We start from the raw sequence: 26,405 nt of genomic DNA, 5'->3' as shown, positions 1-26,405 counted from the left end.
CTTGCAGCTTGGCCTCAAATTGTAATAATGAAGCAAAAGCTTGAAAAATATAGGTTTTTCTGCTCCTAGAATCTTTGAGGCTTATCCTTGTGTTTACGTATCGTTAAAGGGTGTTGAAAACAATAGGAAATATCTATTTTACTTTACATGTCTTACTTGATAATGTTTTATATAAAATACATAAAAGAAATGAAAATAATCAAAGGAAATAATTTATTAATTGAAACATTGAAGCAACAGGCATTTCAAAAAATTATATTTATCAACAATACTAACTTAAGCAGTTATTTAAACTGGCTTTACATTATTCAGGGTGCATAGCCAAATCTTTTAACAAAAAATAAGCACCTTTTAAGTAATTTTTAAGCACTATACACATTAACAAAATGCGCAATAATTTTCAAAGACTTCAGATGATCATGATAAAATAACTAGTTTCTCACAAAGAACTCTTTTCTTGATTATATTAGATATCACAAAAACATGTAAAATGATTGGCGCTTTTCACGGTACGCCGAAATGAACTGTGAAAACGTTAAATAGAACAATATAAAAAGCACACTTTTGCCCAATGCGTGGCGAAAATCAACATGGCAACGAAAATAATCTCATTTTCGAAAACGGAAAATTGAGCATTCTTTAAAAACAACACCCAATGAAAAAGAAAGCACCCTTAAGGACTTTTAAATAACGAAAATAAGCACCTAGCATTTTTTAAAAAAAGCTACGCACCATGTTATTTGTCACAAATTTAATCACTGTCGCTGTCACTGTCACTGTTTGAGGAATCGCAACAGTCTTTATTCACTTTACTTAATAGTTCAATACCTTCATTTAATTTTCGATATTCTGGCATTTTATATATACTCAAAGGCGTATATGTAGCATAGTCATCTAATATTATTTCTAAGGCAGCTTTTCTTCTGCGTATAAAAATGAATGATCTATGACCATGAGTGATAAAAACACGTCTCATATAAAGTTGGATTGGTACCACGGCATCCAGCATAAGCTTCCCTATTATCTCTTTCTCTTTTTCCGAAAATTCATCATGACTGTCACCAATTCGGAGTACTAATTTTAATACTTCATCAGCCTTGGAGTCACAGGCTTTGCTTGCTATGCACATGCCTATATCCAGAATATCAGTACCCTTCCCCTCATTGAAATGTTGTCGGGTGGAATATATGAGATATTTGCGGCTTTCAGTTACAATTGCTTCAGTTTCTTTTATAATTTTAATTAAAGCTTCTCTTAAATTACCATCTTCAGACTGCAACACACGTAGAAGGCCTGCTATAGCTTCCGAAAAGGAACGACCACTACTACTTTCTTCAGAACAGTCCAATAAATTAAACAACTTTTCTGTTATATCCTTATTGCAACCAAGAGCAGTTTCACCATAAAGTTCAGCACATATTCTAAAATAACCAGTAGACCATTCTACAGCATCCAATGATAATTTCAGGCCAAACAGAAACTTTAATTTATTTATAAGACATTCCTCCTCATCAAAGATATCGGATACCATGTAACAAACTCGTTTAATAATTTGCTTACATTTATAGACTTTCAATAACTGTATGAAATCTAACACATTTCTAGTCTTCCTTAAGTCTCTTAGGCTTTCTTCTAGCTTTTTTTGTCTTGACATGACTGAAATAAGGAAACAAAATCCCTGGAAAAAAATGTAATTAAATAAGTATTCAGTAAGTATGCTAAAATTAAAATCACAACATTTTATTTTGTAAGGACATTAAACTGTAATTAGATCACAGAATAACGAGGTATTACATGATATTGTCATGAATGCATTATATCATATCTCAACGAACTGCTAATTTAGTTATTTTAACAATTTAATTTCATTATAGCCAAATCATATATTCATATAGCCAAATTACTCAACAAAAAAATAAGCACCTTTTACGCACTTTAAAAAATATCATACAGGGGTAGCAGCAAAGTTTTTTTTTTAAATTTTAGGAACTTTTTTCAAAACATATTAGGGGCAATACAAGATTTTGCTAGGATATAAACAGATCACACGGTAGTTTATTACACAACAAAAGATTATTCTTATTCATCCATAACATATCATAAATAATTGCAAGCAGGGTTGGCAAGGTTTAGGACAGAATGGATTAATCCACGGTTTAAACCGTCCTGTCCAAAACCCTTTTGTCCAAAACTGTCCTAAACCCTTTTACTCAAATTATGTCACAATTTTATCTGAACAATATTTAAGAGGTAAAATAAACATAGAACTAATAACATATTGATAATTAAATATACTAGAGAATATTTGTTTTTAAAAGTAGTATAATGTTTTATTAATATTGTTTGACTCTTCAATTTAAACCAGGGTTGGGTTTTTGACATGACAGTGGTAAAAACCGTGTTTTTACCAGTAAAAACCGTCTAAAAACTACTGTTTTCTTTAATTTATGGCATATATCGGACAATATATTATTTTCACTTAATTACCTTTATAAATGAATGTTGTAAATGATTGCTATTGATTTTGCAACTATATACACGCATTCTTATAAAAGGATATACATTCATACGGAAATATTGTAACATACTTATTGAAAATAGTGACACTTAACTTTTATCATTCTAGCTTGATTTGCAAAGGATTCAAAATTTTGCACTTCTTAATTGTTAGAAATAAACAAACAAAAAAACTTGGAACTATTAATAAATTCAAGAACTAAAAAGAAGAATTTAAAATTTGGCATTTCTTAAATATTAGAAATAAGCTAAACAAAACTTTCAAAACTTGTAACTACTAACAAACTCTAAGTCAGGAATGACTTGACATTCTTCAGTAATGTAATATGCCAAACAAAATGATGCTTGGAAACGTTGAAAATTTTGTTTAGTATCCTAATATTTTACTTCAAATAGTATGATTTGATATAATCATGTTGGGAAAATGCAAAAATCTGTTCTTAAATATCTTTTAACAACTTTTTTTCTAATTTTATTGCCCAAAAATAAATTAATTTTAAATCATAAGCAGTTAAACTCAAATTAAAATACAGTTTTATCAAAGCTATGGGTTTTGACATGACGGTAAAAACCATGGTATAAACCGGTAAAAACCGTCATGTGTCAAAAACTTGCCAACCCTGATTTAAACAAAGGAAGATTAATCAGCAATCAAGTTCAGTTGGTCCTCTCATTCAATAGTACATAACTGAAGTTTGGCTCTGCCATACAGGTTAAAATATTAGGGACTAAGTGCTTGGTTCCTCATAAACAGGTTTATTTATCTATAGTACTATTCAAGAATACTTTTATTTCATTCATGTTCAATTCTTTTAGCATAGTGGTGATACATCACCAGTGTCAGTAACTGAAATTGATGTTATGCCCTTCAAAACTGTTAATAAATTTTTCAGTTATTTTGTATTTTCAATTTAAACTAATATATTTATATTTAAAAACAATTTTCTTTAAAAATAGATGCCTTTTTTATCATCCTGTGATGCAGAAATTATAACATTTTTTTAAAAAAAATATTGTGAAAAATAAAAGGTTAATTTTTGAACAAATTTAGTATTTTTTTAAAGAAAAATTATTATTTTTTAATATTGCCATATTTATCCTTATGCGAAAATATTATTTATCAGTATTAAAAGATTTATATTTAAAGGATTAGGTATTCACTTTTGTTGTTCAATGAATTGTGGAGCTTCATAAATTATAAACCTTTTCCTATTATATTATATAATTTTCTTTTAATAAGTTACAGTAAATTGTATAAAAAATATCAAATATTTATTGATACATGTAATTATTATGTGTACAATGGTTACACCCATAGAATTTTTACCTTTTACCAAAGTTCAAGGTTTTGGACACTTTAAGACAGTTTTACCCAGTTTAAGACAGTAAAACCCAAGTGTCCTGTCCAAAACCCCAACCCTGATTGCAAGCCATAAAATAAAGCTCTGAAAACCATAGGGAGTCCCTGTCTAGTTCAGCCCAATTATCTTACCCTAAAATGCTTGTAGATCTTAAATTTTATCAGGGGTGAAAAGCAGCTTTTGAATTTGTTGAATATACAAATAGAACTCTTGCTGTAAATCCTTCAGAAAAGGGAGGTTTTGCCACAATCACTGTTACGAAACATTTAAATACGAAAAATAGGAGGTGCCTCTGCCTTGCTTGAACCAATGGTAATACTCAACATAAATACACCCCATCTATTCTCTTTTTATGAAGAAAAAAAAAAAAAAAAGACAGCCATAAGTGTAATTTAAACGAAGTGTCAGGATTTTCTTATAATCAAGGATTAAATCGTAAGTAATCATTTCTTATTTAGTGAAATCAATGCATCATGCCCACTTTATTATTTCATGTTAAATTTTGTAGTGATCGATATATTTTCTAGCAATGCCAACTGCTCCACTTTTTTTAAAATATTTTATTGAGTGGTAGTAAAAAACGAAACCATGCAGAATTTAAGATAATTCTGGTTAAATTTTATAATTCTCACCTATAACAAAATTATGTTTCATATGATTTTTTTCAATTATTTATTATTTATACGTAGAAAGGGGAAATGGTTTTACACTAAATAAACAAAGAATCATACAATAAATATAACCTTTGCACTCAATAAAAAATATTTTTCTGCATGGAGCAGAGCAAGTTTGCATCTGTGTATATGTAGATTATAAGGGGTGTTATATTTTGTTCTTGTATATAACTATTTAAAAAAAAAATTTAATATGCATAATGATATTTTGGTAACAAAAAGTGAACTTTGTGTAATTAAATGCTTGTTATTGTATTATTATTATTAAAAACAATGTCTTAATGGGGGGAAATGATAAACGAAACGAATGATAAAATTTGAAATATTGGAAACATAATTTTTCAATTTTCCAGAAAAATTATTGCAAAAAGTAAATATTTTTGTGTAAATTACGTAGCATTGGCTCTGTTAAGACTGCCAACTACAGAGAAATAGATTTCTTTTCATTCATTAAAAGATAGATTTTTGGTTTAAACACTCATAAAAGTTCAATTTATTTATTTTTAATGTATTTATTTACTGAATGAATGGATGAAGGAACGTATCTGTTAATTGTTCAAATTATTATTTTTTTTTTTTTTTGCTCAAGGCTACAGTGGACGTTCAAAAAATTTTTTTTTAGTTTTAATGCTACACTAAAACTTTTTTTATAAATTATGTATTCTATCAAGATATGCCCTTGCAAAAATTTTTGTAAAAAATATTTGGACCATTTTTGAGAAATTTAAAATTTTTAAAAAAAAATTTCATCAATTTTAAAATGCTCCGAGTGGCTTAAATTAAAATTTTTATTTATTTTTTTTTAATATTCTTTTTTTAGAGATAAATGTTAAAAGCTTTATGCATTATATAGGAATTTTCCTAAATTTATTTTAAATTTATGACCAAAAAACAAATTTTATGTAGATTTTTGTTTCAAAATAAAGGTCGTTAGGTACATGAAACCCGATAACTCTTTTATTACTTGTTATAAAACAGAAACAAATGCATAAACTTAATCTAATATACATATAAATAACTAGAAAAAAGTTTCATCTCAATAGGATGAAAACAAAGTCGACTGGAACATTTTGAATACGTGAAACATAACAAAATTTCAATTTTGAGAAAAACAGCTTTTTGTGTATGAAAAGGGGTGTGGCTTCATAATGTGAAAACGAAACTACCCTATAACTTCTCAAAAAATGACGAAATTTAAAAAAAAAAAATTCAGTTGAAAAAGCAATGAAACAAGTGTCTAAATATGTCCAAAAAAAACCCCGAAATTTTTATCAATTTTTGGCAATATAAAGGTCCACTGTAGCCTTAAGTCACAGAAATATTATTCACACACAATTTTAATTTTTAATTAATAACTTAAGCTCAAGTTTATTCGGATAATGGCTTTGTTAAAAAAAATATCAATGGTTAAATCCTTTATTTTATATATTAATTATTTGTTGCTTGTAAACTGAAGTTACGTTTTAATGAAAAGGTTCTCGATTGGGTAAATCTTTAACTGCTTAAAATTTCAAACTTACTTATCACCCCAGACCATATTTAAATTTTAGAAAAATGTGTGTGCACCACTAAATGTTTAAACAAATAACCGCTAAGTCAAAAATTTACTTTATTAATAATTATGTATTAGTCGATCTATGTGTTTGGATTAAATTTGATCATATGAATTTTAAATAATTTTTTCTGTAAACGTGCATTTCGTCTCTATCCTTTTATATATATATTTTCACCTAATTGCCGCTTGAGTGCAAAATTTAAGAAACTACATTTTTATTAACTAAGGTTTAACGTAGTAATTTGGTCACATAACAGCCTACTTTGGTTTTAATAAACCGTAATTATAGAAACTTCTCAAAACTATTCAAAATTTTTAATAATAATATTACATTACCTTCCTTAAATGTTTAAAAAACATTTTATGCTCCCGCTAAAAATAAGTTTTTTTTTAGGTAGTTCTTTAGCAATTTTTTTATCATATCTTTTACGGATTTTTTTTAACAATACCCTTGGTACAGTAGCCATGGCTATATTTGGAAAAATAAGATTATTGTAGAACAGTTTTTAGGGTGACCTGGGGTAATTTTTGATCAAAAAATGCAAACATCTATTTTGTGAAAAACTATTCAAGATAGAATTTTAATATTTACTTTGAAGCTATATGAGATGAGTCCTATTCTACCTTCTTTTGTTTGAAAATCTAATTAGAATTTAAAAGATCTTAAATTTTTAGTGATCAGGAATTACCCCTTCTCTTGATCATTTCCGGGGTAATTCTTGATCATTTCTGGGGTAATTACTGATCACCAGTTTTTATAGTAAATGGGCTGTTTAAAAATAATTATACAATGGTAATTAACAAATAAGACATTAAGATCAAACAAATAAACCAAAAAGATATGTTTAAGCTGCTAATAAAACGTTTTATTTAAAAGCAGGAATAAAGATTAACTCTTTAGCTCTGGCAGCAGCTCTCACACTGAAATTTTCATTTTCAATCATTAAAAGAAATTCACTATTTTTGCTTTCTAGAAGCTTAGTATCCTTTTTAAGCTTATAATTTCTCACCATATTTATATTAGGTTAATTTATCAACTTAAAAATTATTCTAACAATGTACACACATAAAATTAAGATAGAAGCAAGGTAAGAAAAACTAGAAATGGTGCATATCAGAGCACATTTGTCTTGTATACAGTTAAAAACAAATTTTGTGATTATAGTTAAAATATATTTTATAGTTGTTCCACTTAATAATTATGAACTGTTATTTAAGAAAAGAAAATTAACTATTTATTAAACTATTTATAAGAAGAAATGACAATGATCAGGAATTACCCCAGTGATCAATAATTACCCCATCTGTAGGGGGCAACATTTGATATAGTTTCCTATAATCAATTATAATGTTTACAGTAGATGTGAAACAATTAAACAAAAGCTTACACTATTTTTATATCAAAGAAAAAGAAAGTAACTTAAAATATTTATTATTAAGAGAAGGAGGGGGATCTTTGCAGAAATGTGCACATCTTGAAACCCATCTTTGAAATGGAAAATACAGAGAGCAGTTTAAAAGATACCTATTTCGTTAGATTAAACAAAAAACTATTATTAACTAAATGTAGTTATACTTTAGTAAAGTGTACAAGCATTCTTGTCCATGTCTCAAATTTAAAAAAAAATAAATTTTTTAAAATAAAACTTAGGTGATCATTATTTACCCCAGAAACAGAGTGATCGTGAATTACCCCGGGTCACCCTATTTAATATATTAATTCAGAATATTTCTTCTTAAAAATTAAGCCTTCATTTTATTTATTTTGTGAACTATGCGAAAATTGTGTGACAAATATGAACAAGAGAAATTAATGTGTGTTTTTAAAATTTAATTATTAGTGCAGATTTTCTAGTTTGTTTTTTTAAATGAACTGTCAATAAATTAAATAAATTGATTAATTGGTTCTTTTACTTTTCGAACCCTCCAGCAATATTTTTCGTATCAAATAATGTATTATTGTCACTGTTTAAAGAAGAGTTTCGTATGTAATTATGTGCAGATAATTTTTTATTATTATCTGCTAGTATGTAATGTTTGCCAAATTTAATTACATTTAGAACATCGTTTTCTTTAATGAATTGTAAATAAATTAACTAAATTGATTATTTGGGTCAATTATTTTAAGAAACTTCCTGCAATATTTTTCACATCAAAGAATGTATTTATTGTCATTTATATAATCTAGAGCAGTGGTTTCCAACTGGTGGCCTGCGAAGACTTTTTTTGTGGCCCGTGAACTAAAATATATTAGTTGTCATTTTTTTGCAGACAATTTTCGTAAAAAATCAATAAAAGTCAAAATTTTAATAGCGGTAACACCCAAAATTTGACATAACTTTTACATTTTTTTTTTTTTTTTAACAAGGATATATTATACAAAATAGCCCAAAAACAATTTTTTGTTATTTAATTTACTTTACAAGATATTAACAATTAAATTTTAAAGCTCTTTTTAATAAAAAAAATAAATATCTAAGGATAGAACAAATGGATTTTTAAAAAATGTACATCATTTTACGAGGAAATAATTGAAGTTTTTGATAAAATAATTAATAATTATTTAAAGACAAATGTTTTAATTTTTATTACAAAATTAAGTTGTAAAATGAAAAACAAAAATGTTGTTAATGTCATACAAAGTTCGAAAAAAATTCATTTTAAAGTAAATTTTATTCTGAACAAAATGGCTTTTCATAAAAAAAATAAAAAAAGGATCGCAATTCCATAAAAAGTTATAGCAGTTTTCTCGAAACGCTGCACTGAGGCACGCTCTGTGGTCAGCGCTGACTACCTCATTGTTATGGTAATTCGGAGATGTCTGATCTACGTGATAATAATTATCAAATAAGGTAAGTTTCAATTGTTATTTAACTTAGTAATATCAACCTTAATAATAATTATTGTTTTTTTAAACATAAAATTACATTTCTAAGATATTCATTAATTCTAAGAATTTGATTCGAATATTTATCACGAAATTTAATTACAAACTTACAGATAAAATCAAGAAATGGTGAACTATTGCTGCAACCCGCTGAACAAATTAAAGCATCGAAGTGTCTACAAAAATGTTAAGCTTGTGACAAAAAATTCTAGTCTGGTATTTTCAAATTTAATAAATCAATTCATATGTGATTCCTATCGTCGGACAATTTTTCAGAAAAATATACCCGTAATAATTACTAATGACAAAAGTAAGTATATTATTAACTTTGCAAATAATTTAAAATATTAATTTCAAATTAGATAATTCTAATAATTAAAATGTTTTGTTAATTTTAGAAAATAACGAAAATGTGGTATCGAATTTTTCTGAAGAAGAGTGTGATTTTGACGATGAGAAGAAAGATCCAAACGTTTGTTTTAAGAATATTGACAGTCAAGAAAATTGGAACAAAGTGAAGCGAATTTTGCAAGAATGCAATGATACATCGAAGCGGCAGAAAGTGTCTGATGAGACTGGTAATGAAAGGGCAAACTTCTTACTTGATGTGTTGGAAAAAAGAACAAAGCAATCCAAATCATTTGAAATGGATGAGAATTTGATTACAGAGATAAAAAAAATGCATTAGATATGCCAAAAAAGTTGAAAATCATGCTAAAAAAGTTGAAAATTTGACTACTTTGCCTCAGGAAGTTAGCATTCAAAAAATGCAGAAATATTTCCAAGTTTCACATAGAATGGTAGTTTAAGCAAAAAAGCTGAGGGCAGAAGGATACAAAACCTGTCCAAAACGAAAAAAAAAAATAAGAAACCAATTAGTGATGAGATAAAAAATAAAGTGATTGAGTTTTACTTGTCAGACGATGTAAATCGCATGATGCCAGGGTCGAAAGATTTTATTTCTGTAAAAACTAGTAGTGGTCGACAGCATATTCAAAAGAGATTGTTACTGAATAACTTAAAAGATTTGCATATTATATTTAATAAAAAAAAATTATTGCAATACAAATAAGTTTAAATGCATTTCGTAAATTGCGACCTAAAGAGTGTATTATGGCAAATAAAGCTGGATGTCACAACGTTTGTGTTTGCCAGATACATCAAAATTTAAGATTGAAGTTATTAAGGTAAGGTAATACTTTTCTCGTTAATTAGAACGTAATTTCTTAGTTTCTGTGAAATTTATCACACCAACGACGCAATAAAAATTATTTCTCGGGTTTTGCATCCAAGAAAATATTTATTCAAATACAAAAATAATCGTGTATGTTGCTGTCCCTCTTTTACTTCATTTCTTTGTATTTTGTGAATAGTATAATTCAGCATGTGTGTATCAGAAACTTTCTAGAAGAAATTCTCCAATTTAACTTTTTGAAACCGCTCATTTTGGATAAAAATATTTACAAACATATTTGTAAATTTAAAATGTAAATATCGATTCCCAAATAGGTTTGTCTGTTGCAGCAGACAAACCTCAATTTTGTTATTGAACATTTTGTGTTCTACTATGTAAGTTTTAATACCAACTTTTTAAAAGTTTTATATCTTATCTGTTGCTCATCAATTGTTTAATACATGGGTGCACATTAAAGTTATTGTAGCCCGAATTTTTTAATATGCAATTAAATATTTTTTAAAATATACTTCTTATTATAATTTGTAACACAATACTTATGTTTTGTACACCTTGGTAAAAATCTGACAGTAATATTTAATGTTCCTTCAAACATAAAAGAGTCATACGTAAAATTTTGATAAAGTTGCTGCCCGCCATTTCATTTGTGTTTTTAATTGTGGCCCCCGCCTCATGTAAAATAGAAATCCCTGATCCAGAGTATGTAATTATGATCAGATATTTTTTTATTATTATAACTTAGTATGATATGGTTGTCAAACTTGAACCTACATTGAAAGTGTATTTTTTCTAATGACTTGTAAATAATAAATATACCAAAATGAATAATTTAATAACAATTATTTTATTTATAAGGTTTTAACTTTGAGCAACATTTGTGTGCGAGCGTATTTTTGTTCAAAATTATATTTGTAATGTAACACTTTAAAATATTTTTTTGCTTATATAAATGTATATATATTTATATAATAGATATATGTGAAACAATAGAGAATAAAAATATTTTAAGAAGGGTGCCATTTTCTCTAGATACGCCTCTGGCTATATTTCTAAATTGAATGAGTAAAAAGTAAATAAATTATTCATCTAGGAAATAAATATTTAAAAAAAGCTTACAGTCGAGGCACTTGAATGGGATGATTATCATAACTACGGCAAGGCCAAGTGCCGCCAATTTTTTGGCGACCTATTTAGATAGGCCGCCAAGGGGTAGGAGGAAAAAGAGAAACCCGATCATGACATCACGACGGAAAGGGGGAAGATGGGGGAAAGAAAAGGCGCTCTCTAAGAGGAGAGGACCAAAAAAGAACGGTGTTACCGTCGTGATATCAGGAACGGGGAGAAAATTGAAATAACAGGTACAGAAGATAGAAAAAAAAATCGCATGCAAAATGTAAACATAGTTCAAGAGTGAAAAATCTGGATTTTAAAGAAACAAGGCTAACAAATAGAAAATCAAAGATAAACATAAATAAACACTTACTTATGGAAACTCTATTCAAGTAGGCTAATCAATTTTAAAATTGTTAAGCTTTAACTGTTAATTCTAAATGGAAAGTTTGGCAAACGTAATAATTTTTATATTTATTGCATATTAAATACTATGCTTTTCAGGTAACATTCTTAATAAAACAAAACTAATTTTTTTAAAATAGTTTTAAACTTTCCCTCAGAAATTTCTAATTAAATTTCAATTTATGGTTATCGATTTCTAAAACATAAATTTTAAGCAAAATCATACTAACTTTAAATTTATATTTAATTTTTTAAAGAATTATATTAAATTATAATTATTAAAACTGAATACATAATACTTTTTCTTCCAATATTTACACATTATAATACTCTATACAATTTTGATCTTATTCAAACAAATTAAGCAAAGTAAATGGTGTTTTTTTTTTTTTTAAACATAAATTTTAAGCAAAATCATACTAACTTTATATTTACTTTTAAAATTTATATTTACTTTTTTAAAGAAACAATAATTAGTAAAAAATAAAGATGCATTACGTCTAAATTATACACTATAAAATTTTTAAAATACAGGGAAGAAACTTACTTCATTTACGAATAAACATCGAGCCGAAAGAGAAGGGGGGGAAATAAACAGTAATTTTTTAATAGCAAATCTTAAATTAACAAAAAAAGAAGTTTGAAATTAAAAAATAAAATTATATTTATTGCGAATTAGACAATTATTAATTCAAATAAAAACTCTTACAAAAAAACAGTTTGTGTAACTTTCCACACAGCCATATTGAAAGAAAGAAGTGCGCGCTTTTCTATCGAACCAATCAAAACGTTAATTTGGCGTGTTCGGCGGGAAGCTTGACAAAGTATCGGGTGATCTTTTTCTTAGAAGGCATTCCTCCCACAGCCTTAGAGGAGCCTAAGCCCACCTTAGAGGAGATATTAGGGTAGAGAGAGCTAGTCTATTGTTTGGGCTCTGAAAACTTGTTCCAAGATGGGGGTTTCCATTTTGGCGAAAAATTCATAGCTGGCGGTCGCATCGTACAGGAATATTTTCAAGAGTACTAAAGATTCTTTCTCACTTTTATTTTATTTTGAATGCTTTCCCAATTTTATTCGTGATTGTAAAAGATAAGCTTTCAAATAAAAATACATTATAGTATGTGTGCTACATTTAATTATTTACTTTTAATTTCTTAATCATAAAAAGCTTATAACATATTATTTAAGTATGACTTTGCCAGACAATGAAATAAAAATAATGATTTTTTGAATCGAAAATACATTTGAAAGCATTTAAAATATAAAGAACTAATTGCAAATGATTATAGGTATTAATTATTTTTGTCAAAGCGTCATAAGAGTAAAATAAAAAAGTAACTAGATCCTTCAATAGAATTTAAAGAACAGCAAGAAAATAATTGGATATCAATATTCTATTTTAAATAGTTAAAAAAATACATTATCATTCTGTTTTATATTATTACATTACGGCTTGAACTAAGAAATATATTTTCATTGTCAATCTTTGTTTAAAGAAAATCATCTTATCCATTTGATACAACAATCTGGCTTAATATGCAAAATATTTCCTAAGTCATTACTTTATAATCTGTAAATTTTAATAAGGAAAAAGAAATAAAATGTAATTTGCAAAGTTAGGAAATACATTTAATTTTTAAAAATACATCATGTCTTTTTTATATTACATTCTGACATGAATTATAAAATATGTTATCAGTGTTATCAGCGATAATAATTTATTTCAACCAATGCATACAATTAAAATTTTAGTGAGTTAACATAACATGATGAAAGTATTTAAATTAAAATACCAAATTTTTGTTTTGTTATTTGTCCCTTTATCTTATTTTTAAAAAAAAGTATTGCGAAATTCCATATAAGAACATACTGTCTACCAGTTGTTTGAAACATTGATAGCTCTCGACAGCTACTTGTAATTTTACATTAAAAAAATTAATTGATATTCAAAAAAAGAATGATTCCCTTTTTATTTCTCGAAATCAAAATTAAATACATATAATGATAATAATAAATAGCCACACCTTTTATAATCCTAAAACAATTATTTAATAATAGGACCTATTATTAATAATAGAACCTATAATAACCTAGTTAATATTTTCTTCAATAATAAATGTACAGTAATAAATATAAAGCTTCCTAAGTAAATATGAATATCCAAACAATTTTTCCTACATAATAAAATAATAAGAAATATATTCTTCGGCTTATAAATTTTATTTAATAACGGAATTTCTAAAAGATAATTTTAATTTTGATCCAAAAAATTATTTTTTGCATGAAATGTATTAAATATATAATTAAATCATTTAATATATATAATTAAATTCGCTTGAAATTATTACAAAAAATTATTTTAATGCGTCAATAAAAGTTTCAGAGCGAAAATTAAAGCGATCTGTTTGCAAACATTGGCGTGAGAGAAATGCGCCAAATCCGATGCACGCGCTTTATCAGAAAAGGAGTAAAAATATCAGAATATTTATATCAATATGAAATTTAATTGTAATGAAAATGCCTATCAATGTTAACTACATTATAATCTATTAATTTAAATAAAAATATAAGAAAATAATTGCTATTTTGCTAGTTAAAAACAAATTAAATTCATTCCATAACTTGACGTGCTAACATATAAATAGAAAATAAATGTTTATATGTGAATATAAAAGAATAAAAATCTTTCTTGTGAAATGTAAAAGGTCCTCCTTTAATGAATTTTTCGTTGCATCCAAATGCACAGCAGTATACCACCATTTTTTTTAAATTTTATACTTAAAAACACAGCTCATCAATTCACCTCCATAGGAAAAGAATGGGGAGAGGGTTTACTGGAGGGAAAATCGTCCAGGAATCACGTGACGATGTTCTTTGCAACGAGGGATGGGGGAATGGTTCTCTCTACCTAAATTACTCCTCTAAGAAGCCCACAGCTGCACTGGGGGGAAAATTCATCAATGTCAAAGTTCATCTTCTAGAAAAGACCGCTCTCTTCCTATTCAACTGAGCAATCTGAAATTATCACACCCCCTTCAATGGGACTTAGAGGAAATTTATTACCATTGCAATACTGAAGTTATGCTTTCATGACTAAAAAAATATTCCTTATTAACTAAATTTTTTATAACTTAAATTATTTCGTAATAGAAACTTCCATCAATAATTAGGGTGAATAAAATTCAAAATAAATTACATTTTTTAATAATAAGAACATTCCATCAAGTAAAAATGTATGTATCACGACAGCGATTCCCAAATTTTTTTCGATTATGAAACCCTAAATGATCCAACTTTTTTCGACGGAACTCCGATTTTATAAATGTAATAATTTTACGCATGTAACAATTTAAAACGCCTTATGTAAACATTTAATGCATTTATATCCACGAACTAATTTTCAGATGCACTAAATAGCTTAAAAATTATTAAACTCCTAATAATTAACATTTCAACATATTTTTCGCTCAAATAATTTCTCGGTATTAACTTCTGTTTCGAATTCTATAAATAACACTTATAGTCTTCAATTAATTATTAAAAAGAAGTTTTATTTAGTGTCAATAGAAAGGGGTTAATGGGTTCAATCATTTAATCTTTTTTTCATGGTTTTTCAGAAATCTAGATTCTGATATTTTATTAATACTTCAGCCTCGGGGGGGGGGAGTGCCAGGAAGGAACTGCCATGTAATAAATCAATTATATGCATTTGCCTTCAATAAAATTGACCCAACCTAATATTTATTTCTGAGTTCAAAAATTGATCTCAGAAATAAATATTGGGCAGGGTCAATAAGGTTCATATAATAAACTAGTTTTAAAGTCCTGCATTCACGAATTCGCCTCTCCCCTTCTATGACTTCTCATTTATTAATTCCATATAGCTGATTACGACCTTAAAGGTTTTTATCAAAAAGGATGGAAATAGTGCACTTAATCGTCGTTGACGATTGATATAGTTGCTTACCAATCTGCAGTGGACGTTAACCCATTTTTATTACATATTAACTGAAACTGAAAAATTAAATTAAAAAAATTTCTTTTTTATTATTCACTTTCGAATAAGGTTTCTTAGTTTAAGAAATTCTAAATTGTTACTTTTATACATGTAATATAAAAGAAATAAATGATAAAAAGTCATTAAGAGTGGTGAAATACGATTCCTCTAAATTTTTCTCATCAATCCCACAATTTAAATTGAGAAATTCTGATGTCGGTGAAAATCTTCTTGTTTTTCACATTTGAATTATTTATTTTCTGGTTGTCTTTCTTTGAAGATTGAAGTCTTTCGAATTTTCTATTTTGAAGAATTCAAATAATAAAATCAATAATACAGAAAGTTACATTAAGATTGAGAAGAAGGACACATCCATAAAATAATATTAAAAAAAAAAATTAATCTTTGACATAATGAACTTATTTCGGGAAATTTTATTATTCGTGCTTACATAAAACTGAAGCATAACGGAATAAAATTATCTATTGGTAACGATGCAATATGTTCAATTTCTCTCCGGTTGAGTTGCTTTACCATCAGGCTAACAATGGACGGTTTTTCTCTTCTCCCACGAATACGCGTTAGTTTTAACTACAAAATTCTTCACGAAATCGAATTTGGTCGACTTGATAAGGTTGCTGGGCTTGACTTAGGAATCCTCTTATCTTCTAGGTGTAGCTGAAAATGACAAGGTTTAACATTAACAGCTGCAAATGCCTTAGGTAGCTCCCATCGTTTATAAGTTGCGCCTGTAGTTTATACATATATACACCTAGATTTCTTTTTTTCTGTTTAGTTTTGAATAACTGGACCCAGCCAAATTTTAGGACCCGCTACGTATTATTAGCATTTAATTATTATCATATTATTAGCCTAATTATTAGCATTTATTTATGATGTGCTTAAACTTCAGATGTAGCCAATAATTCCAAAACTCTTTGTTTTTCCAAAATGAAAAATACTGAAGCTGAATATATTTTCCCGAATCGACAAATTGTTTGGTTATTTGCGGAACAGATAAAAATACCGTGTTTTTTATTGTTATCAAATCAGTAAATAATTCTTTTCTTAGCAAGTCGACTCCAGAAGTTGATTTTCTTAGATAAAAATATTTAAATAGTATTCATTACATCCTGCTTCACTTGTAATCTTTATTATTTTTATTTTGTCACACTTTATTAACGTCATTTTTTGATCAACGTATCTACACGCACTGTAAGATAGCCTATTTCGAAACTTCTGTTCTTATGATATTAAACTATACATTTATGATTTAAATTAATCTTAGCAAGTGTTATTTTTATAACCATAAGTTTAATGACTACAATGAAGATTTATAACATAATTTACCCAATTGTAAAAATATAAAATTCTGTATATTGTATATACCGGTATATAAGTCGACCCGCTATATTTTTGATTGTGCTCTTGTAATTTTTGGTATGTCAGGTGTATAAGTTGACTGCTGAAAAAACCAAATATGAAAATTTTTAAAACGAAAAAACATGGGAAAAAAAATTATTGAGTCTATAAAGACTATTAAGTGTAGAAAAAAAAAAAACTATTAAGTCTAGTATCTGCAAAATTTTCTTTAGTTGAAAATATTCCACACTGTACTCACTCGCATTTATGTTACATAAAATGCTTTGTAATTATTGTAAAATCTAATAAAAAATGTGGAATTTCGAATTCTTTGGATGAGGGTGGAGAAAATTTTGTGTGGAACTCAGTAGTTTAAATTTGAAGCTTTATGGTATTTTTTTTAAAGTTTTTCATTGTGTTATATTTTTTGAAATAACTTCTCTTATTTAAATTTTTCTATCTGAAAGTAATTTAAAAAACGAATTTTGAAAAAAAAAAACTTTAAAAGTAAAATTTATTGCAAGCATATTAAGAATAGTGTTGTAAAGGGCAAATTGGAGTTATTCATATCTATCTCATTGAGTGAAATGCATCGATATTTCATGATCAACGAATGTCCGACTTTATTACGTCAAATTTTGAATTCTTTTATTATTATTTCTTACTCTTTGTTTTATTATATTTTATTCTTATTTCTTTTATTATTTATATTTTTTCAACCTTATTTTTATTATTATTATTTCCACCATACAACTAAGATTTTTCTAATAAATGATTATTATTAAATTTTATATTAAATGAATCTCCTACAATGTCAGATGTTAGATTATACAAGATTTCAAGGTACTTCTGCCATGGGGATTTATGCACCTTGAACTCTTTCTCGACATAAGAAAAAAAAATTGCGCCAGAAACATACAAAATAAAGCGCCTTAAAAAAAAAAAAAAAAAAAAAAAAAAAAAAAAAAAACTGGAAAAAATAAATGAGTGATAGCTAAAAATTTTTCAAGACAACTGAAAAATGCTTAAATTTATCTTTCATTCGTAAATTCGATTCTTGAGTTATTTTTTCCACCAATATATATTTCCTTTAAATTAAATATTTTTTAACTGCTTAAAATATCTAGTTTTATCCCACATTTGAGACCACTTTGAAAAATTTTCCAAACCGTGGGAACCCTGCAGCAAGTAAAATAAAATTTTATGCGTTTTTTTCAACTTTTTAATTTTTTAACTTTAAGCAACTTTAAAATAGTTATTGACTAACATAAAGGAAATGAGAGATAAATGTGCGAAAGATTTTAATAATAAAAAAAATTGGGAAAAAATGCTATTACAGTTGACCGTCTTAATAGAGTATACTACAAATAAATTTCTTAGTATAAAAAGGTCGATTTTTTTTATCAATTATATTTTTTAGATATTTTAACTCTTCTTTCTTCTCATCATAAAGTTTATTCTATAATAATTTATGCTTTTTCCAAAAATAAATTTAATTTTTTCGATTTAACAAAGTCTTAACACTGCGCGGATACTTCGAATTTACTTCACCATTTTTTAAAAAACCCATGCAGGAATTTTTAATACATTTTTTTACAATTAATCGTTTTATATATTTAGTTTATCTTTAAAACAGTTTTTCATATTTTTCGAACCATAGTTGTAGAGTTGGTAGTTGAAATTTTCGACTCCAAATTTTTCAGAAAGCCAACCACCGACTTATAATGTATTGAAATTTTCATTTAATCTTAGATTCAAGACATGCATTTGTAAAAAATATTAATGCACAATCACGCATAACAAATAAATGTCTTAGCCCAAGCTGATTCTTTAAATATTGAAGGAAAACCATGATACATTAAATTTAATTTTTACCTTTAGAACTTAGCTTAATAAATTTGACTTAGGAATTTTATGAGCTGAAGGATACCTTATTTGTTAAATATTTAATTAAATAATTTATAAGTATGTATTATTTGCTATGAAAATCGTTGCAATGTTAACATGGATTGTCATGAAATCATAATTATAAATACATTTTTAATTATAAAAGTGTATTAGGATATAATTATTTAAAAAGTAAGTAATTTTACAAAAAAAATATGTTTAATTATGCGTCAGTAATATGAACCTATCAATCTAAAAGATATTCGTTAACTTTATTATTTGTAATGTATTTATGCTTTTAGAAATAATTACAGCTCCATAGACAATATTAATTTTAAAATAGTCCAAATCATGAATTAAAGTTTGTAAAAATACGAAATAGTTTTGAAAGATCGCCTTGAAGGTGAAAATAGAATGAATTACAAAAAATAATAAAAGTAACAGAAACATTTCGTTCCTCTTTCTAATTTTCTTTCTATTTAAGTTCCCTCCCTCCCCCCCCCCCTTTTTTTTATCTCAATGGTGATTTATATTTTCGCAATTAATATCATTTATTTTCATTTAATCATAACGTTTTGCCGTTTCCAGAAAATCAATAGCTAGATTGTCCCTCAGTCTCAATAGCTTTATGTGTACTTTTTTAAGATTTTAGTAAAAAAAAATAGGCTCAAAAACGTTTAAAGATTATAAATTAATTTTGTAATAAGTAATAATTTAAACGATTGTAGTAAGATTAATAAAAGTAATATTTCTATCCTCATGATTATAAACATTCGTCTAAATCATTTTCATAATCGGAGTTGGGCTAATTTTTTTACAATTCCGATTTATAGATATGATTATTTTGAATGCAGAATTTATTGAAAAGTTAGGAAAAGGTTATTTAGTTGAGTCAGATTACAAATTCTCTCTATGACCCAGCTCTTATTTGATTTTTGTATTTATAAACTTTAAGAAAAGCTTTTTTTTTTTTTTAATTTTTGCAGCTCAATATGAAGATTTATTTGATTACACCAATTAAATATTTTTCCTTGAACAAATTTCAATAAACTACACTGCGGTCTGTAAGATATTAGTAAATGTAACTAAATAAATATACAAAAAAATGATTATTTTGAAGATTTTAAATTTGAAAATTTTTTTTTTCCAATTGTCATGTTTCCAAAGAATCACCCATATAACTGACTGATATTAACATTTCAAGTTACTTAAGCTTACATATAAATCAAATGCCTTAAGTCTGAATCTATTGTCTGCAACTGGATCGCAATATTATTAGGCTTGCTTAATTTTTAGTGGGATGATAAGTGGTTATGAAGAAAGTTTGAAATAAAAAATTTATGATGGAATTTTTAAATAGAAATGAAAGCTTAATGCAAGCATTACTTTTTATAAGCATTTATGGAGAAAAAAAATTTTGCTAAATCTATGTAAATTATAGGAAATTTTGCCATTTATAATGGACATTTTAAAGGAATTATTAAATATATTGTAAGAAATGGTGTATTATATTTATACAGTATTTGACTATTTCATAACCAAATCTTATCAATGAACGCACAAGAAGGCCTCCCATCCATTAATCATATGGTACTTGCGAACCTAATCCCCGCACCATGACGAAAGTGCTACAGCGGATGTTAGCAATAAAGCCCTGACGTTGGAATTTATGGTTGTTGGTTGATAATAGATTACTAAAAGTTCAATGTTGATTGTTAAAAATTAAATTTATAATTATTATATAAGATTACAAATGAGATGAGTTAAATTATAATCATTAAGATATATAACCTGAGTTTCATGTCAAAATTACTGATTTAATTAAATTGCAAGTTGCATTTTATTTAATAATAAAAAATACTATTTTCGACTATTCGAATTATCTGTAAACATAGCATAATTTCTCTTATTGTTTATTATACTTTGCTTAGTTAAAGCCTCTCTTTATAAACAATTTAAATTAAACCCCCCTCCCTCTCCATTTTTAAATTGAAAATAATACAGAGATGAATGTGCTCCGGAAAAAAACCGGGTTTCCAGATGTTTCGCTATCCGCGATCAGGAAATCCACAGTCCAGAAGTTTACAGAAATCATCTATCACATTTATGTATAAAAATTCTTGTATATTTTATTTAAAAATATTAGAACTAGAATTTATTCTTGGCATCTCTTTCATTTGTAAATATTTTTTCTGGTAAAATAATAAATGTGATTAGAGATAAAAGTAAACTAAATACATAATTATTAATTTAAATTATGCTGCATATAATTTATGTAGACTTTCACGTTGTGAAAATATCAATGATTTAAATTTATAAAGATATAAATTTTTTGAAATGCATCATTAATGATTTTACTTAGGATTTTTTAATTGGGCTCACAATCACCCCTGATAATAAGAATAGGGGTGGAAAATAAGACACTACTCGTAAGCGGAATGAAACAAATTTTTTTATTTGTCATGCTGCTCGAGAATATTTCAAATAAGAAGTTAAAAAATTCTGTAGAAAATTAGCTATTAGTTGTGGTGCAGCTACATTTTCTTACAACTCTGAAATCAAGAAATTGATCCTCTTTTGTATTCTTAGCAATTGCAATCGAAAATCTCCTTTTATAAATAATGTTGCTTGCTAGTTGAAGGCATCACATATGATTGTGATTTTTGGAACTTACAATAACACTGCATGGATAGATTAAAACAAGAGAAAAACAAGCTTAATTTCCCGATACATAGATATTAAATAATTTTTTTATACATATTAAATTGGATTTTTACTTACTATATTGTAGATTTAATAAGATAGCTAATCCATATACACAGTCCAGTGACATTAATGTGACCACTACCTACTTTCAACCTCAACGTGAAATAACCAATCACGGAAGGCAGGTGACAGCACATTACAGTGAATTGTATATATAGGATGTCCTAAGGCATCTGAAAGCATTTCAATCGTTGGCGTAATGCACAGAAACGTAGCGATTTATCCGACGTCCAAAAGGGCATGATTAGGCTTTCGGGCCAATAGTGGAAGTATTTCGGAAACGGCTGATTTTGAGAACTGTACGCGTGCCGCCGTGGTAAAAGTATACCGTGCATGGCAAAATGGCACTATACAAAACAAGCGGCGTACACACATGTGCTGCACCACGGGCCATAGATGACAGAGGCGAACGAAGGCTATGGAGATGCTTTCAGGCGAATAGACGTGCAACTGTTGAGCAACTGACCACCCAGATGAATCAAGGGTCTACCAAGAGTGTAACCTCAACCACTGTTCAGCGAACGTTGCTGCGCATGGGTCTCCGCAGCAGACGCCTGGTTAATGCACCTATGCTGAATGCTGTTAATCGACGACGAAGGCTGGAATTTGCACTCCAGTACAGTAACTGGACACCCACAGAATGGCAACAGGTGGCTTTTTCCGATGAATCACGTTTTATGCTACATCGCACAGATGGACGTTGGCGTATACTGCGAGAAACGTCTGAAAGCAAACATCCTGCAACAATTGCCGGAAGGCTGCAGGCTGGAGGAGGGAGCATTATGGTTTGGGGAATGTTTTCCTGGCATTCACTGGATGCACTCATCATTGTGGAAGGCACGATGGATCAGCACAAGTACGCATCTGTCCTTGCGGACCATGTCCACCCCTACATGCGAATGATTTTTCCTCAGAATGATGGCATCTATCAGTAGGACAATGCGAGGTATCATACAGCTCGCAGTGTATGTGCGTGGCTCGAAGAGCACCAGGATGAGTTTACCGTACTCCCCTGGCCAGCAAACTCACCGGATTTAAATCCAATCGAGAATCTGGGGGACCATCTCGATCGGGTTGTTCGCGCCATGGATCTTCAACCGCGTAATCTAGCGCAGCTGGCCACGGCACTGGAGTCGGCATGGCTAAACATCCCAATGAACACCTTCAGAAACCTAATTGACTCTCTTTCTGCATGTCTCGCAGCGGTTCGCTCTGCCAAAGGTGGTAATTCTGGATTTTGACAGGTGGTTACATTAATGTGACTGGACTGTGTATTTTCAATGTTTATTAACACATCATTGCTCATTTTAATTTAAAGTGTATAACAGCAAAGATATATTTCATTAATAAAAACTAGTAGGACAAATTATTACTCGTACTAAGATGCAGTTTCCCTGTTTTGAGAGGCACATTTAAGATATGCAATTTAATCACTGCGGGTGCAAATAATAATTTAATACACGATTTAAAAAGCAAAATCATACTCTTTTTTTTTAATAAATATTCCTTCAGATTTTTGACTTAATAGCTTGAGACGAATAACAAAACATTTCTAACAGTGTTATTGATAAAGATGTTGAGCCATAAATACTAAATAAAAAGACTCATTCTTGTATTGATATCTTTGTTAATGAATATATTCGGACTTCTCTTTTTGAATTAAAATGTGCTTGGTTTTTGGGAAAGTACTGCACAATTTTCTCAGATTTTTTTGTCCACTCTTTTTGGAAAGCTTATTACGTGTAAAATAATAAATTTTTTTGATTTTTGAAATGAGTAGTTTTAAAAATACAAGCTACAGGGGATACGCAATGCATACGAATCGTCAGACATAATTTCCATCCTAGAGCCTTTGATACATCAGATACTGTTCAAACAATTTTCAGTTTGCTTCTATGTAATAAAATAATAAATTCGAACTCATTGAACTTCATAGCTTCGAATTTGGAAAAATCATTTTAACACATTATTTTACCCAATATCAGCTTTCTAAAAATGCAAAAAAGGAAAAGTTACGTTAAAAATACATCAGGGAATAAAAATCTTAAATACATATTTAATATCATAATAAACAAATATCTCTCTAAGAAATGGGTAAATAAAAAATGTTTTATAAAAATAAATAAACTTACCTTCCTCTCTCCTTCGCTCCTCCCCCCATCTATTATAAAATAGCGGCTGACTATGAAGATTTTATTTATTTATTTATTTTAACGAAAAAAACATCTTAAAATTTCCTTTAAAGAAATGTAAGGTCAAGAGGAATTTTAAAAAAGTTACACAAGTGAATGAAATGTTTCTTATGAAACTCGTCTCTTAAAGAAAGGATTAATATGTCATTAAATATTATTGTTTGAAGTTTTTGATTATTGGAATATGTCTAACAAAAGTGGATACTAATTTATTTTATTTTGTTAAAAAATCTTTAATGTTACGAGATGTTTCAAATATGACTTTTAACATTAGTGAAAAGAAAGCTCATTCGTTTTTACGGGACGTGGTGTAACGCATGATACTCGTCGCCTCTAGCACATGATCTTATTAAAATGAAAAAAATAATTAGAGATAGTAATAATTTCTGTTATATATGTCAGGAACAATGATAATTACCATATTAGCGACTTGGTTACATTTAAAACGAAACATAATACTCAATTCCTTTTTTTTTTTAATTATTTATTTATTTTAAATATTACGGCAGTTTCAGAATTGCATAAGATTTGAAAAATATTCATTAAAAGATTCGGGAATTTTTTTGCAAATTTTCATAAGATCATGTGATAGAATTTTCATAAGATCATGGGTTTTGTGCTTTTATAAGATCATGTAATACAAATATTAAAACACAAAATTCTCTTTGCAATATTAAGTAATAATTTTAATTAAATCTTTCAATTCTAGTTTTAATCTGAAACTCTAAGCAGGAATTTAATTTTAAAATTTTATGACTGTGAAGAGCATTGACCTGATGACGTATTCTGATGCATTGATTGTATTGACTTGTTTGGAGTTCTCTCAGAAATGTTTTTTATTTTCAATTTCTTACTAAAAAAAATAATAAATAATTAAATAGATAAATGAAATATTATTTTTACTGATTTGATTTAAATTTTAACAAAATCTTTTTATCGCGTTTAAAGTTATAATTTTTTTTAAATTAAACTCCAAATTTATAATTGAAATACGTGCAATGGAAACTAGTATTATACTTGCGAACAACTTTTTTCCGAGTTTAAGTGTTAATTATGATGAAAGTTGACAATGTAATTTTCTCTATAAATCAACTACAGATATTTTTTAAGATGCAAGCAATCATGCTTATAATTATGAAATAAGACTTGGTTTTTGTACTTTATCACTTTTGAAATTGCATTTGAATAAAATAATGTTAAAGTAAAGTGCTGCGTATGATAATGAAATATATATAAATATTTTTTTAAAACTTTTATAACTTTTGAAACTGCAAACAACTGAATAAAATAATAAGGTTAAAGTAAAGCACTTTAAATGTATTAATTGCTTTCTCAGGTCTATTCCTTGAGATCTATCTTAATTTATTATTTGTGTAAAAGTATCGATTCCTTTGTGAATAATGTCTTATATATATTTCCAATTGAAAATTATCATATAATTGAAAATTAATTCTGATTAAATGTTTAATTTGACGAAAAACGATTTAATAAAATATCATACATCTGAAAAAGCAAACAAGTGATTCAAATTTTTTTTTTTGAATGTATAAAGTGCTTCCTTAACTCATTTCTCAAATCTATTATAGTTCATTATTAGCGTAACAATATGTATTTCATTCTGAAGAATTTTTATTATGCATTTGGAATAAGAAAATTCGTTACATTTGAAATTGCAAACTTTTTAGGTAATTGCCATAAGATCTTCATCCTAATTAAAAATTAATAAAAATAAGGTTAAAGTAAAACATTTAAATGTCTAAGCTTTCTTAGAAACGTTTTCCTCAGATCCATCTTAAATGCATTTTGTATTGAAAAATGTAGAGTTCTTAAATCTTCATCCTATTGAAAAATGAATAAAATGTTTAAATCAAATATGAATTATATTTTAGAAACAAAGAAAAGAAACTGTGGTGCATTATAAGACTTTTTAAAACTATTATTCAAATGTAATCTCATTAATTTTGAGTCAAACAGATTTTTTTTAAAAAAAAGAATAAAAGGATTAATAACTTTAGATTAGACGTTTGCAAAACGTCTGTTTTATCTTTAGGAACTGACACCGTGAGTACGTTATTCAAGAACTAATATTTTGTACACGTTATTTAAGAACAAGAAATCGGAACCGGTTACTTAATAACTGATATATCTTAACCGATAAGTTCTAAGGAGTAGTCAGGGAATTTGAGCCAATGAGAAGGAAGAGGCGTAAACGTCATGATCCGAGGAAAACTGGTTCCCTCCGCCAGAAACGTTATCTTCCTTCCTCGGCGACTCTTCGCCAACTTGCCGTAGTTATGATAATATCCCCACTTGAATGTATAATAGTGTAGATAATTCAAAACTTACTTCGTAAAAAGATAAACCAGATTATAAACAACGTTACTTCATAAAGCAAGCTAGTTCCGAAATAAAGTTTGTAAACACATAAGGGTAATGACGTCATGCGAACTGACCAAACCGACCAATATTCGCACCGGTGAATATTGGAACGACCGGT

The 26,405-nt window shown here is 27.7% G+C and overlaps 1 protein-coding gene across 2 annotated transcripts; it reads right to left on the bottom strand.

Annotated features, from left to right (window-relative positions):
* Positions 1-239: 239 nt before the first annotated feature.
* Positions 240-26,405, bottom strand: LOC107453994 (uncharacterized). 2 transcript variants are annotated; one of them, XM_087160797.1, is made up of 3 exons: positions 26,226-26,306; positions 11,306-11,323; positions 240-1,678 (listed from the first exon to the last, which is right to left on the bottom strand). In XM_087160797.1, the coding sequence occupies exon 3, from the start codon at positions 1,652-1,654 to the stop codon at positions 752-754; it is 903 nt and encodes a 300-aa protein (XP_087016923.1). In that variant the 5' UTR covers positions 1,655-1,678; positions 11,306-11,323; positions 26,226-26,306; the 3' UTR covers positions 240-751. The 2 variants fall into 2 exon arrangements, with proteins under 2 accessions (XP_087016923.1, XP_015926513.1); XM_016071027.4 differs by lacking the exon at positions 11,306-11,323 and having other exon boundaries at positions 26,255-26,405.

This window comes from Parasteatoda tepidariorum, chromosome 4 (assembly GCF_982258835.1).
Source record: "Parasteatoda tepidariorum strain Cologne lab strain chromosome 4, Ptep-v5.0, whole genome shotgun sequence".
Classification (NCBI taxonomy): domain Eukaryota; kingdom Metazoa; phylum Arthropoda; class Arachnida; order Araneae; family Theridiidae; genus Parasteatoda; species Parasteatoda tepidariorum.
The sequence above is the reverse complement of the archived record's forward strand: the minus strand, read 5'-3'. Positions and strand labels throughout refer to the sequence as shown.